The sequence below is a fragment of the Schistocerca gregaria genome, chromosome 5 (genome assembly GCF_023897955.1).
Source record: "Schistocerca gregaria isolate iqSchGreg1 chromosome 5, iqSchGreg1.2, whole genome shotgun sequence".
In the NCBI taxonomy this organism is placed as follows: Eukaryota; Metazoa; Arthropoda; class Insecta; order Orthoptera; family Acrididae; genus Schistocerca; species Schistocerca gregaria.
The window spans coordinates 501,266,568-501,282,926 of record NC_064924.1 but is presented as its reverse complement, the minus strand read 5'-3'; the positions used below and the strand labels follow the sequence as shown (position 1 = coordinate 501,282,926).

At 39.7% G+C, this 16,359-nt stretch overlaps 1 protein-coding gene across 5 annotated transcripts in view; it reads left to right on the top strand.

Moving 5' to 3' along the window:
• Nucleotides 1-16,359, top strand: part of LOC126272343 (uncharacterized) — a 313,886-nt gene that overhangs the window by 222,121 nt on the left and 75,406 nt on the right. For all 5 annotated transcript variants that reach the window (XM_049975141.1, XM_049975140.1, XM_049975138.1 and 2 more), the window contains 2 exons: nucleotides 5,389-5,570; nucleotides 5,655-5,898. In XM_049975141.1, the coding sequence (XP_049831098.1) occupies nucleotides 5,389-5,570; nucleotides 5,655-5,898 (426 nt within the window). The remainder of the gene's footprint in view (nucleotides 1-5,388; nucleotides 5,571-5,654; nucleotides 5,899-16,359) is intronic.

Below are 16,359 nucleotides of genomic sequence, written 5' to 3'. Positions count from 1 at the left end.
GGTGACAGAAGATTATCCATCATCCATTCAAAAGTTGCTGGTGCATTGCACAAACCAAATGGTATTACCTTAAACTCATACAGGCCCTCAGGGGTGATGAATGCAGTTTTCTCACAATCAGCCTCTTCTACTTCGATTTGCCAGTATCCCATGTACATGTCCATGGTTGAGAAAAACTTAGCCCCCTTCAGGCAATCTAGTGTATCGTCAATTCGTGGAAGAGGGTAAACGTCCTTTTTAATTATCTTATTAAGCTTCCTGTAATCAGCACAAAACCGCCAACCTTCTTCCTGACGAGGACCGCTGGTGATGACCGTGGGCTCTGCAATGGCTGAGTTACGTCATTCTTCATCATTTTCTCTACCTTGTTGTGAATTATTCGGTGTTCCATTGCTGACACACGGTACGCTCTCTGGCTTATTGGTTGGTGGTCTCCAGTGCTAATCTGGTGCTTTACTGTTGATTTGGCTGATTTGCTCTTCGCCTGTGGATTGAAGCATTCAGAGAACTCTTGAAGAATGGCTAGTAGCTTCTTCTGTTGTTCATGAGTGAGATCTGGTGATAGTCGAGCTAGAAGATCTTGTCTTGTAGTGGTAGTGCTAATTTTGTCCACAGACTCGGCATGGGAGGTTTCTATGATGCTGAGCTGTTCTGCAATTAACGGCTCAGCATTTGCTACGCACATGCATCTTGGAAGGATCTGCGGTTTTTGGTGACAGTTAACTATCCACAATTCACCAAATCTGTCTTAAATGAGACAACAGAGGCTGGGATGACCCAGTTATTCTTCAGTGGTATGCTTCTCTTACATTCCACTACAAGATCCATGAATTGATGCTTGGCATGACGTGTGACAGTTACCTTTCTAGTGCTGACTGCAGGAATGATCACTTCATCCATCACACAGTCTCCACACACTTGAATGTGAATTTTCCTGTCCACAATATCTCATCTCATCTAGCATAATCCTCAAGCAACCACAGTCTATAATTGCCTGAGAAGCTTTCAAAAAGTCCCATCCAAGAACGACGTCACGACTACACTCTTGTAAGACGATGAATTCTAAAGGTTGTGTATGGCCACTTATAGACCCATACAAATTGTACATCTTCCTGTAGGTTTTACATATTTTCCATTAGCCACCTTCAGCAGAGATGTTTTGTTGTTGACGAATATGGTTTTCTGCAACTGGTGACAGTACTTCTCTGAAATGACTGAATATTACACTCCAAAGTCCACAAGAGCTTGGGCTGATCAGCCACCCATGAGGATATCAACGTAGTTTCCTATCATTTCTGTAGTGCACTCGAGAGTTTTATTCCTTCAGTAATCCACTTTACTTTATTTCCTACTTTTTATGATGTACAGTAAGGGGGAAAGTTTGATTAAAAATGAGCAGGAATATTTCCAAAAAAGTAGCAAAATTTTCAGAGGATGAAATACTGTGATCTATAGACCACTGCACCTTATTTAATCTATGATAGAATAAGTTTCTACTTTCTTTGCTGAACTGCCGTTTGGTGTAGGTTTTTTTCGAGCAAGGTTCTATTGTTTTTGCTAACTCCCTAAACAGAGAGCAATGACCAGAAAGTCCTAAATCTAAACAAAACTTATTTCTCTCATTATAAGTGCAATTGGTTAAAATATTATCTATACATGTTGCAGTCTGTTTGTTTACTCAAGTGAAATCAGTGAAATTTGCAATGAAACCCGATGTTTTAATCATATCTATGAATTTTGTTGAGTTATTGCCTTCACTATTATTTCTGCGCCCAGAATTCTGTACACAGAAGATAAAATTACAATATTTTGCCCTAACTCTACGCAGCAGCTTTCAAGTATACATTCTTCATTAAGGGAATCGAAATCCGGTCTTTGCTTTATATTCCATGGATCTTTCCACTAGTATGCATGATCCTCCTTGAGTTAAATTACTTCTACAAAAGTGTCTGTCAACATAAAAATTAGCAAGGTTATTTAAGATTTTGATACTATCGTTTGTAAGCCAGTGTTCATTCAAGCATACAATCTTGATATTTGGTATTTCCGACCAAATGATTTGCAAGTCGTTAGATATTGTTTCTCTGCCATTTGTGTAATATGAACTTAACCCATTTATGTTCAAGTACATTACGAACGTATTGTTACCTTTTTGAATATTCCTAATGGCATCTGGTTTGAAATGCTGTTTGTGTATTTATTGTTTCATCTTCGTTATCAATTTTTACACCCCCATCTTTGCATACTAGTTTCCCTTATTAAGTATGATGTTACATATATCGCTATAGAACATTCTATATAAAACTCTAAAATCACTTACTTTGACCCAAAAATGGGACCAATATTGAGGATCACACATTTTCAGTAAATTGCCAGCAACCATTAAAAACCTGGTTTCAGATAAAGCGCAGTTTAAACAGAATTTGAAAGACTTTTTGATAGGCAACTCCTTCTACTCTGTAGACAAATATCTTAACAGGGACTGGTAGACAAGCTTTAAGAAAAATGCCTGTTAGATTTCGGTTTTGACAGCACTTGTTCACAACAGTCAAGATTAGGTGTTTTGTGTATGATAAATTTATTGAAGAGCATAGCAATGTTTCATTCTGACAGTGTATTAATTCTGCAAATATTACCATTTTTAGTTTACTGTAATGTATTCACCTATTTTGACAGTCTCCTGACAAATGATCAGGATAGTTAGTATTACATTCAAATGTTTTATGTTTTTTTATGTTTTACTTTCTGAGATGTTCTTCAGCCATGAGATTCAACTCATTTTTTGGTCTATGGAATGAAATCTGAATCTAAACTAATTTAATCTTGCTGTATCGACATATATAGTTTTTCTTCTACTGAAATGCTCCTACAAATATTTGTTATTTTGAAATTGTTCATGGATGTCCTTCATCAGATACTGGAGTGTACTGTGGTGCATTTTGTAATACGACCAACCTTTTTCAGGAGGGTTTTTTGGTTCTTCATTTAAGGATAAAAGTTCCCAAATGTCAGTCAATGTTCATAGGAGGAATCTATAAGTTTCTGTTTCTTCTGTGCTTCAAAACTCAATGAATCACTGTACTGTGTAAGCAATGCCGGTAAAACAATGAAGTTGTTTTTCTGCAAAATGTTTGATTGGCTGGCAGTGAAAAACTGGTGACTTCACCTATGTATCTACAACTGTGTATGTCAGCTGTGAAAGAGTCCATGTATTTCTCCAGATTCCAAAGTGATCTTCCCTGAAATCAGCTTCTACCAGCTTTTCCTTTCTTCTGTAAAGAACTTGATAACTGCTTTGCAGTCATGATGTATTGAACTGATAGTTTGGTAGTATTCACATTTGTCAGCAGCTGCTCTCTCTGGAGTTGAAATTATTACATTATTCCTGAAGTCTGAGAGTATTTTGCCTGTCTTGTACATCTTGCACACAAAATGGAATAGTTTTGTCATGGCAGGCTCACCCAAGGCTATCACTAGTTTTAATGGACTGTTGCCTACTCCCTGGGCCTTGTTTCGACTTGGGTCTTTCAGTGGTCTGTCAAATTCTTCACACATTTCATCTTCATCTACGTCCTCTTCCATCTCCATAATATTGCTCTCAAGTACATCACCCTTGTATAGACCCTCTATATACTCCTTCCACCTTTCTGCTTTCCTTCTTTGCTAAGGACTGGTTTCCCATCTGAGATCTTGATGTCCATATAGCTGGTTCTCTTTTCTCCAAATGTCTCTTGAATTTTCCTGTAGGCAGTATCTATCTTACCCATAGTGATATATGCTTCTACATCATTACATTTGTCCTCTAGCCATCCCTGCTTGGCCATTTTGAACTTCCTGTCATTCTCTTCTCCTGTTTCTCTTTTCCCTGCTCTTGTGAATTGTTGTCTACTGCTCCCTCTGAATCTCTCGGCCACCTCTTGTTCTTCCAACTTAATCAGGTCCCATCTCCTTAATATTCTAAGTAGTTCATTTACCTCGTGCACAATGCTTGTGGCTATCCCAAAGTTGCCCAATATTCTTTCTGTTAAATTAGAAAAATCAAACTGGAAACACCTTAGAGACACAGAGAAGTGTTAAATGTGGCAAGGAGCAATTAGGTGATCCAAGAAAAAGTCCTTTAAAACTAAGTTACATTTGGCCTTTGTTTCATCATGTGAATTATCTAACAGAAACATTATTGTTAAGAGCTGTGTGTACAGTTCTGTGTAAATATCAATAAGGTAATTATTTACTACTTGTTTCACTGCGCTCTCCAAGAAATAAAAAATGAAAAAATGTCAAACAGGAAAATATTGTGTATTAATCACTTTAGATGTAGGAACATCTATCGAATATCTTCTATTTTTGATATCTGCCATTTTTAATCATCAACTAGAAAGAATTAAGTAGAGTGTAACAAGTTTTTATTATAGCCAATATACAGCAAAGTCTCACCCCACATTAATTCATTCTCCTCATCTAGTATCATATACAAAATTTACATTCCACTTAATGGTAAGATGTGAGCAAAAATTAATTGCTTCCCTTTTATGATGATGTAACATGTAGGCTCAAGTATGGTTATAGCAGAGGATTAGTGTCATCAGTAGCCACCAAGGTAAATAGTCATGTACATTCGGAGTTTTCAGAACATAGATGATTAAAATCACACAGGGTTCCAATATTAGGCCTACATTGATGGCTAGAAATTGGTTTTCTGTTGCACAATTTGGATACTATGCAAGCTCCATTAATTTGCGCACACTGCCACAAGATTTTTAAATGAAGTGCATTTGTTTGACAGATACCGTCATTTCACAATGATCATTACAAATTACTTAAAGACCAATGGTTTGTTAAGATCCCACATTCCATCTGTAAATATATTAGATTTTTAAACCAAATACTTTCTTCAAAATTGATGAGAATGTTATGCAACTAACAATCAAGCAAAATGAAAAGTAGGCAGTTTCCCAAACACCCCCTACCGCCACCATGGCCAGGACAGTAAAGCCTTTGATGAAAAAACAAGTTAAAAGGAACTGTGATTTAGTCTTATACACCTTCGAGTGTCTTTACAGTGTGAAAATGTGAAAGACAGTTTTCACCCTCTTCTTGAAGCAACTCGCTTCCTGGCCTATGTGAACACTCAGATGTGAATGAGATCACTGTACACATTTGTTGAGAGAGAGGCATGCATCTACATGCGTGCCTCTGCTTGTGTGTGGGACAAGCACAAGCGCACGACGACTAGGCGCAAGGCACACAGATGTAAACACACCTTAACCATAATTAGTTTTGGATGATGGAGCCACAGTATTGCACCAGTGTTTTACTGTGTTACGCAGAAATGTTAAAATTTGTTTCTTTGCTAAGTAATTGCAATTGATAATTGAAATACAATTACAGATAGAGATGCTGAGGAAAGCAGTGGAATTAAATCCCACCAATCCATCCTGTTTAGTGCACTTAGCCAATACATACAGAAGTGTGGCAGGTGCACACTATAGGCAGAGAATAGCTGCTCAGGCAGGATCAGCCTGTGATGATCCATTGTTGAACTCCCGTTTACAGAGAAACTGGAGGAGCAGGTATACATTAAATATATTTGAAAATTGCATGAATATTGCATATATTTTATCTATGTGATTGTAAACTGATATTTCTGTTAACAGTCGTAGTTCCTGGCATCAAGATGAAGTATGGAAGCAAATGCCTATAACAAGTAAAGACAATAAGGAATATCTCTCCATGGCAAAGGAATTGTATCTTGAAGCTTTGAAATATGGCAGAAATTGCCCGTATACTAATGCTAGATGTGCAAAGGGTCTGTGGTCAATGCCAAACCCATACAAAGACAAAAAAATAGCGCAAGAAACTATATTACATGCATTGTGTCTTGCTCCGGATGATTCCTTGGTAACTTTATATTTAATTGTTGTATGATGTGCTTAGTCTGTCTAGAGTGCATTAAAAATTCTGGAAAAAATTCTTACAGCAACTTCCATTGTTTGCTTTTTTAATTATTTGGAATATTCTCTTTTGCTTCCTGAATGTTGTTATGGCAGGAGGAGAATTTTTCCAAAAGATAACACCATATCTTAATAGCGAGTGCATCTGAGGAAAATACACCATTTTTACTGTTTCAAGAGTTACATTGCTGGATAGTTCTCTTATTATGAAGTGGTAGCTTAAGGATGTTATGTGAGAGTTACATTTCAGATTTTCTTGCAGGCAAAGGCCTAGAAGCTTTGTCACAGTGACATTCTGAATATCATGGTTCTTCATGGGAATTACTGTCTTTCCAGTATAATTTTTTTTGCTGCGACCAAATGTATATAGTAACCATTTTTGTGGGCTTAAGATGAGCCTGTTCCTATAGAGCCATTGTGAAACTTCATCTGTAATGACACCTGCAGCAGTCGTAATGTCTTTACTATTTTTTGCTGCAGTAAGCAGACTGGTGTCATCTGCAAATAGTGCTGTTTCTGCATTCCGTCCACACAAGGAGAGATCAGTAATGCATGAGGGCAGATTATTAATGTATACTAGAAAAACAAATGGTCCTAAGACAGAACCCTCCTGTGGTACTTTTTGTGTCAGTGAGTATGGTACTGAAAGGTAGTTCTGTGTGGTGTTATTGTGTTCATGTTGGACGTAAGTAATTTGCGTTTGATTACTCAAATAGGATATCAGCCACTCATTTGACACCTCTCACATACCAATATTTTTTTTTTTATTTTAAGTGAAATGAATGATCTATAATATCAAAACTAAACTAAACTCTGTCCGAACAGGCCTTGGAAGGCCCGGTGGTACTGACTGGCTGCTGTGTCATCCTCAGCCTAGAGGCATCAATGGATGCTGATATGAAGGGACAAGTGGTCAGCACACCGTGCTCCCGGCCATATGTCAGTTTACTATAATATCAAAATCCTTTGTTAAATATAAGCAAATACCTAAAATTTAGAGTGTTTGTTTGTTGCATGTTAGATGTGGTTGACAAGATGAAAGGTAGCATCTCAGTGGAAAGTTGTGGTCTGTAACGATGCTGGCATACTGATAGAATTATTCTGAATCAAAATTTTTGTTAACCAAGCCAGGAGGAGTTGTACTATGTAATCTTTGAAAAACTAGATAGCAGTGCTACAGGTCATTTTCTGGGAGCCACTTTTCGTAGCAGAGCTGGGGAAATGCCCTGTGACAGTGAAGAATTGCAAAAGTCTAATAACAGTGCGAGAATAAAATTTGTCAACAGTTTTCTTATATGATCTAGAATCTCATCAACATTTGCTGAATTACTATTTTTTAATGATCTTATGATTTTTCCTAGCTCATCTTGACTTACCTTTTTTTCCCCCCAACTGGCATTTGTATTAGTTTTACTAAGGGCATTATCCCTTGATTCATTAGATAGCAATTGCAGAAAATATTCTATATTACACGTGCTGAAGATCCTCTTTTATATACTGTAGATTCATCCACAGATGGAGGGCAGCTGAGGCCCACTGTAAGTAACTGTGCCTGATGATCACTATATCCTGTGTTGAATGTCTGAGTGGTGTACCTATTTGTATTTACACAATCTTGGGCAGACAGAGTGGCACTAGTTTTGTGATACAGGTTGGGGAGTTTATTGTTACATGAAGGTTGTGACTTTAAGTAACATTAAGAGAGTTCTTGCTCTCTGTACTACTGCTACCACTACTTTAAAACATTGATATTAAAATCACAACATAGTACTGCTGTTCCTTTGTAACTTTTGAGTTTACTTACAGCAAGATCAAGATACGTAAAAAATTAATTTACATTGCTGTATAGTGATCTATAAATGCAGAAAATTATTGCTTTCACTATGGTTAATTCTATGGCTGTAACCTCAAACACCATCCCCTTTTCAGTTTTACATTATCTTGTATCACATAATCTAGGTTTTGTTTGACATAAATGAAACTAACTCCATGTTCTGATATAGGTCTTCAAAAGGCTTGAAAACACATTACTCTTGCTCTGCTGATCCACTGATTTCACTGACCCGGCATTTTGTGGTTATTGTTCCTGAGAGTCGTTGAGGGATATAGGCCCTATGGCACAGTATCGCCTGTTCAATTTACTGCCTACCGTTTCTTGGATCCATGTTATTTCAAAATCATTCCCTGTTTGTTGACGTGTAGACTGTGGGTTGCATGGAATTTTCTTCCTATGCAGCTTATGTCAATGAACATTGCATTTTAGAATCTTGCGCATATATTTTGGATCTCGATATTTGCATTACTGGATTTTCATTCGAGAGGACAATGGTTCAAACCTGCATCTGGCCATCCTGATTTAGGTTTTCTGTGATTTCCCTAAATCAGTTCTGGCAAATGCTAGGATGGTTCCTTTGAAAGTGCATGGCCGACTTCCTTTCCCCTCCTTTCCTAATCCAGTAGGATCGATGACCTCATTGGTTGGTCCCCTCTATTGTGGAACTGACTAATAGACCTCATTTTGTTATATTATACACTAATTAAAGTTATGTTAAAAAGCATTTGCTTAAATGATATTAGGATGGATGTTGCAGTCAATGATCAAAATTGAAACTGTATGCTGACTGTGATCTTTGATCACCAATGGGTTTTTGGGCACTTGAGTTTTGGCCACTGCTGTGCGTATTCATTTTCAAGTTCTGGCAATAAATGTGTGGTTTTTTTTTTTAAACAAACTGTGGAGTCCCGCGCCATGATTTGGCTAGCCCAATGATAATCAAAAACCTGCACCTTTTCTTCATTCCAGAGCAGCAAAGGAATCATTGCTTAGACAACAAGACCACATGGACAATGAGTACTCAGCAGTATCAACAAAGGAGACATAATGGCCAGCTCTACAAAGTAAATTACAGCCATTAGGCACACCGTAACAGTGTCCGTAAGGAGACAATTTTTGCAGCATAATAGAGGGCCCACGATACCTCCCTTAAATCAACCAATAGTTGCATTACTCACCTCTTCATTTACAAATGATCAGTCTGCTAAGTCGTGACACTGTGGAACTGAGAAGACAATCCCATTTGAGCTTCTCAGCTCATGCAGTCTACCTTTGAGTGAGATCAACATGTGCGTAGCTTCATTTCTTGCTACATTGCTTGTTCCTGCTAAGAGCATTATTTATTTGTTGAAGTTATTATTTATTTGTTGAAGTTGTAGCCATGTCATGATTCGTAGAAGTTACTGCCTGAAATTTAGTACCTTGTTTCACTATGCTGGTAGTACTGTGCATGGTTCTAGATTTCAGTTCTTCTGATAAATTCTACTTGACTCTCTACAAACTGGTTTGTTATACTTGTTTGTGGTGGCTGGTAGTTCTGTGAATTTTCTTGTAGGTGTCATTCACTCATTTACCATGAGTTGATTCCCACTACATATTCTTTTGAAGAATCAGGAACACTTATTTCTTCACTGATTTTCGTATCTTTGTTCGTTATTAGTATTTAGTGCATTTTCTTTGTTATGACCAGCAGCGGATGTTTTCACACTACTGAAATTTTCTTGACACTTCTGGTTTTTTATTTCTTTCTTAAGTAAACATATTTCACTTTTTAGACTATCTATATCACTTCACAACACTTTTGTAATTTCGCCTTTCAATTGCACTGCATGTGCTTAATAAAAAAGTCTGAATATAACCACTGAACATGGTCACTGACAAATGTTAGACATTCTTTGGCGCATTTTTCATGCAACCAAAATTTGGATTTAACACATAAACTTCCTTTGACTACTAATTTTTTTAATTTCTTACAAGATGCACCATTTAATTTATTTTTATTTTGGAGTGATGTGACTTTACACCTGGCACCATGTCATATACGTAGTTACTGTTATACTGACAGCTAGTTAATTTATTATTGTGAAGTGAGTAGTGAAGCAATATCTGAACTCTATCGGGAACTACCTACAATTCAGAGAAGCCTGTTTTATGAGATACTAAAATGTACGTGATACATATGTGTCAGTTTTATTGTCATAAGTGTAATGGTACAAAATATGTGTGTAGTGGTTGGACTGTGTGAGAAAGATGTTCATATACAACTTCACAAGTTATAACCTGCAACACATTTGAAATTAAAAAAGAAAATGTAATTGTTATTGGTAACTTATGGAGTCAGGTGTGATTATTACTGATAAATTGAACAATCAGTATTAAAAGTGTTATGAAATAGTGATCTTTTAAAAGTAATTTAGTTTCATGACCAAAATACTTGAACGCTTTTGTTTTTATGCTGTAAATTATCCCCTGGCTTGGAACTGCTGCTTCACAGTGACTGTATGCCATGGAGGGTCCCTTCTATCAAGAAATATTCTCCTGAGTACAACTTGAGCCATAGTTCCGGTACATGCTCCTGTCCTGAGCTAATAGTTTCAAGTTCCCCACTGAGATTTGACACTACTGTTTCTTTATCTGGTTTACCAACCATATAAATCTGTCTACTTGTTTTAGTTGTCCTTTGACTTTCGTAATCATCGTTAGAACTACTCTATGACCACTAATACCAGATTCATTATGGACATCCTTGTAGTGGTCAGCACTGTTTATTGCCGTGATTGGGGTTCTGAGCTGTTTGTTCCATAGTGTTCAGAAAAGGCTTTTTGTGATGTTTCACAGGATATTGTTTCATGTCCACCATTAACAAAAGTGTAACTATCCCAATTGATTGTTGGATGATTACAGTCTTCTCCAATGATTACAGTGTAGCTGGGGAACTTATGAGACAAGCAATTGGGTCAATAAAAGGATCAAATTACAATTTTGCTCTCACCCCTGATACTGAGTATGTCCCTGTTACGCAGTGCACAGGTCATGAAGACAGTTGCATAAGCAGATGATGACCCTCTTTCTCAGTTGATGTTGTTGTTGTTGTTGTTGTTGTGGTCTTCAGTCCTCAGACTGGTTTGATGCAGCTCTCCATGCTACTCTATCCTGTGCAAGCTTCTTCATCTCCCAGTACCTACTGCAACCTACATCCTTCTGAATCTGCTTAGTGTATTCATCTCTTGGTCTCCCTCTACGAATTTTACCCTCCACACTGCTTTCCAATACTAAATTGGTGATCCCTTGATGCCTCAGAACATGTCCTACCAACCGATCCCTTCTTCTAGTCAAGTTATGCCATAAGCTCCTCTTCTCCCCAATCCTATTCAATACTTCCTCATTAGTTATGTGATCTACCCATCTAATCTTCAGCATTCTTCTGTAGCACCACATTTCGAAAGCTTCTATTCTCTTCTTGTCCAAACTATTTATCGTCCATGTTTCACTTCCATACATGGCTACACTCCATACAAATACTTTCAGAAAAGACTTCCTGACACTTAAATCTATACAAATTTCTCTTCTTCATAAACGCTTTCCTTGCCATTGCCAGTCTACATTTTATATCCTCTCTACTTCGACCATCATCAGTTATTTTGCTCCCCAAATAGCAAAACTCCTTTATTACTTTAAGTGTCTCATTTCCTAATCTAATTCCCTCAGCATCACCCGACTTAATTCGACTACATTCCATTATCCTCGTTTTGCTTTTGTTGATGTTCATCTTATATCCTCCTTTCAAGACACTGTCCATTACATTCACCTGCTCTTCCAAGTCCTTTGCTGTCTCTGACAGAATTACAATGTCATCGGCGAAGCTCAACATCGGGGAGAGCCTACAACCCTGTCTTATTCCCTTCCCAACCACTGCTTCCTTTCATGTCCCACGACTCTTATAACTGCCATCTGGTTTCTGTACAAATTGTAAATAGCCTTTCGCTCCCTGTATTTTACCCCTGTCACCTTTAGAATTTGAAAGAGAGTATTCAATCAACATTGTCAAAAGCTTTCTCTAAGTCTACAAATGCTAGAAACGTATGTTTGTCTTTCCTTAATCTTTCTTCTAAGATAAGTCGTAAGGTCAGTATTGCCTCACATGTTCCAACATTTCTACGGAATCCAAACTGATCTTCCCCGAGGTCGGCTTCTACTAGTTTTTCCATTCGTCTGTAAAGAATTCGTGTTAGTATTTTGCAGCTGTGGCTTATTAAACTGATAGTTCGGTAATTTTCACATCTGTCAACACCTGCTTTCTTTGGGATTGGAATTATTATATTCTTCTTGAAGTCTGAGGGTATTTCGCCTGTCTCATACATGTTGCTCACCAGATGGTAGAGTTTTGTCAGGAGTGGCTTTCCCAAGGGCGTCAGTAGTACCAATGGAATTTTGTCTACTCCTGGGGCCTTGTTTCGACTCAGGTCTTTCAGTGCTCTGTCAAACTCTTCAAGCAGTATCATATCTCCCATTTCATCTTCATCTACATCCTCTTCCATTTCCATAATATTGTCCTCAAGTACATCGCCCTTGTATAGACCCTCTATATACTCTTTCCACCTTTCTGCTTTCCGTTCTTTGCTTAGAACTGTGTTTCCATCTGAGCTCTTGATGTTCATACAAGTGGTTCTCTTATCTCCAAAGGTCTCTTTAATTTTCCTGTAGGCAGTATCTATCTTACCCCTAGTGAGATAAGCCTCTACATCCTTACATTTGTCCTCTAGCCATCCCTGCTTAGCCATTTTGCACTTCCTGTTGATCTCATTTTTGAGACGTTTGTATTTCTTTTTGCCTGCTTCATTTATTGCATTTTTATATTTTCTCCTTTCATCAATTAAATTTAATACACTCCTGGAAATTGAAATAAGAACACCGTGAATTCATTGTCCCAGGAAGGGGAAACTTTATTGACACATTCCTGGGGTCAGATACATCACATGATCACACTGACAGAACCACAGGCACATAGACACAGGCAACAGAGCATGCACAATGTCGGCACTAGTACAGTGTATATCCACCTTTCGCAGCAATGCAGGTTGCTATTCTCCCATGGAAACGATTGTAGAGATGCTGGATGTAGTCCTGTGGAACGGCTTGCCATGCCATTTCCACCTGGCGCCTCAGTTGGACCAGCGTTCGTGCTGGACATGCAGACCGCGTGAGACGACGCTTCATCCAGTCCCAAACATGCTCAATGGGGGACAGATCCGGAGATCTTGCTGGCCAGGGTAGTTGACTTACACCTTCTAGAGCACGTTGGGTGGCACGGGATACATGCGGATGTGCATTGTCCTGTTGGAACAGCAAGTTCCCTTGCCGGTCTAGGAATGGTAGAACGATGGGTTCGATGACGGTTTGGATGTACCGTGCACTATTCAGTGTCCCCTCGACGATCACCAGAGGTGTACGGCCAGTGTAGGAGATCGCTCCCCACACCATGAAGCCGGGTGTTGGCCCTGTGTGCCTCGGTCGTATGCAGTCCTGATTGTGGCGCTCACCTGCACGGCGCCAAACACGCATACGACCATCATTTGCACCAAGGCAGAAGCGACTCTCATCGCTGAAGACGACACGTCTCCATTCGTCCCTCCATTCACGCCTGTCGCGACACCACTGGAGGCGGGCTGCACGATGTTGGGGCGTGAGCGGAAGACGGCCTAACGGTGTGCGGGACCGTAGCCCAGCTTCATGGAGACGGTTGCGAATGGTCCTCGCCGATACCCCAGGAGCAACAGTGTCCCTAATTTGTTGGGAAGTGGCGGTGCGGTCCCGTACGGCACTGCGTAGGATCCTACGGTTTTGGCGTGCATCCGTGTGTCGCTGCGCTCCGGTCCCAGGTCGACGGGCACGTGCACCTTCCGCAGACCACTGGCGACAACATCGATGTACTGTGGAGACCTCACGCCCCACGTGTTGAGCAATTCGGCGGTACGTCCACCCGGCCTCCCGCATGCCCACTATACGCCCTCGCTCAAAGTCCGTCAACTGCACATACGGTTCACGTCCACGCTGTCGCGGCATGCTACCAGTGTTAAAGACTGCGATGGAGCTCCGTATGCCACGGCAAACTGGCTGACACTGACGGCGGCGGTGCACAAATGCTGCGCAGCTAGCGCCACTCGACGGCCAACACCGCGGTTCCTGGTGTGTCCGCTGTGCCGTGCGTGTGATCATTGCTTGTACAGCCCTCTCGCAGTGTCCGGAGCAAGTATGGTGGGTCTGACACACCGGTGTCAATGTGTTCTTTTTTCCATTTCCAGGAGTGTATTTCTTCTGTTACCTAAGGATTTCTACTAGCCCTCATCTTTTTATCTACTTGATCCTCTGCTGCCTTCACTACTTCATCCCTCAAAGCTACTCATTCTTCTTCTACTGTATTCTTTCCCCCATTCCTGCCAATTGTTCCCTTATGCTCTCCCTGAAACTCTGTACAACCTCTGGTTCTTTCAGTTGATCCAGGTTCCATCTCCACCTTTTTGCAGTTTCTTCAGTTTTAATCTACAGTTCATAACCAATATATTGTGGTCAGAGTCCACATCTGCCCCTGGAAATGTCTCACAATTTAAAACCTGGTTCCTAAATCTCTGTCTTACCATTATATAATCTATCTGATACCTTTTGGTATCTCCAGGGTTCTTCCATGTATACCAACTTCTTTCATGATTCTTAAACCAAGTGTTAGCTAAGATTAAGTTGTGCTCTGTGCAAAATCCTACCAGACAGCTTCCTCTTTCATTTATTAGCTCCAATCCATATTCATCTACTATGTTCCCTTCTCTCCCTTTTCCTACACTCGAATTCCTGTCACCCATGACTATTAAATTTTCGTCTCCTTTCACTATCTGAATAATTTCTTTTATTTCATCATACATTTCTTCAATTTCATCGTCATCTGCAGAGCTAGTTGGCATATAAACTTGTACTAGTGTAGTAGGTGTGGGCTCCGTATCTATCTTGGCCACAATAATGCATTCACTATGCTGTTTGTAGTAGCTTACCTGCATTCCTATTTTCCTATTCATTATTAAACCTACTCCTGCATTACCCATATTTGATTTTGTGTTTATAACCCTGTAGTCACCTGACCAGAAGCCTTGTTCATCCTGCCGCCGAACTTCACTAATTCTCACTATATCTAACTTTAACCTATCCATTTCCCTTTTTAAATTTTCTAACCTACCTGCCCGATTAAGGGACCTGACATTCCACGCTCCGATCCGTAGGATGCCAGTTTTCTTCCTCCTGATAATGACGTCCTCTTGAGTAGTCACCGCCCGAAGATCCGAATGGGGGACTATTTTACCTCCGGAATATTTTACCCAAGAGGACGCCATCATCATTTAATCATACAGTAAAGCTGCATGCCCTTGGGAAAAATTAGGCCGTAGCTTTCCCTTGCTTTCAGCCGTCCGCAGTACCAGCACAGCGAGGCTGTTTTGGTTATTGTTACAAGGCCAGATCAGTCAATCATCCAGACTGTTGCCCTTGCATCTACTGAAAAGACTGCTGCCCCTCTTCAGGAACCATACGTTTGTCTGGCCTCTCAACAGATACCCATCCGTTGTGGTTGTACGGCTATCTGTATCGCTGAGGCACCGAAGCCTCCCCACCAACGGCAAGGTCCATGGTTCATGGGGGGGTCTCAGTTGATATGCCTGCTGATGTATGGAACACTATCCACCAGCCCATGCTGGATGCCTTTGGTGATGTTGATGGGGTTTTTCCAATCCCAAGCAGGTTGTTCACACCTTATCACTAACTGGAGACTGTGACTATTAATTGCTAGTAATTTCACAGAACTTCTACATTTTAATTGCAGACGTTGCCTCTGTTTCTCACAACACTTGTCCCATGAAACAGAACAGAACCACTACTCACTAACCGATTTTGAGACAATGGTTCTTGTTTTTCCTACAAACACGTAAAACAGTTGGAGCATGTCTTAAAGACATTAGAAATCAGGAGCCTTCTTCACGTCTACTTCGTGCACCTAGGAAAGCTGCAGCTCCTTCCCCCTCTCCTCCCAAAAGCTAGCAACTATCTTGATAATTGTATTGTTATTTGTAGTTTTTTGAAGTGTGATAGCTAAAGCTCTTTGTTAATGTGTACAGTGACTTGTTTTAAGTTCCTGTAACTTAACCCATCTGATCTTTACTATAGCATATTATCCTGCAGTTCATTGTTTGCTGTCGTATCATATTTTATCTGAAATTGGCTAGGATGTGTCCATATCGTCCTTTCTGTGGGGAAAGCATTTTCATAGTTATATATGAGTTGCATGATTAACTAGGGTTTTTTCTTCCAGCTTTCTCTGTGTACTCCTTCATTCTTTGTTTTTTCTGTTTCTGAGACAAAGTATATGGTTAGTTGGTGTTAAACAAAGACACAGATGCAGGATTCAATTCCAAAAAGGGATTAGCAATACACATTGTTTTTGATTTAGGTAATTTTATCATTGGCATCTGTGTTGAAAAATGATGGTGGGGGCATTTGAATAACTGCTGTTATTGTTGTTCAGCATGTAGGCTACTA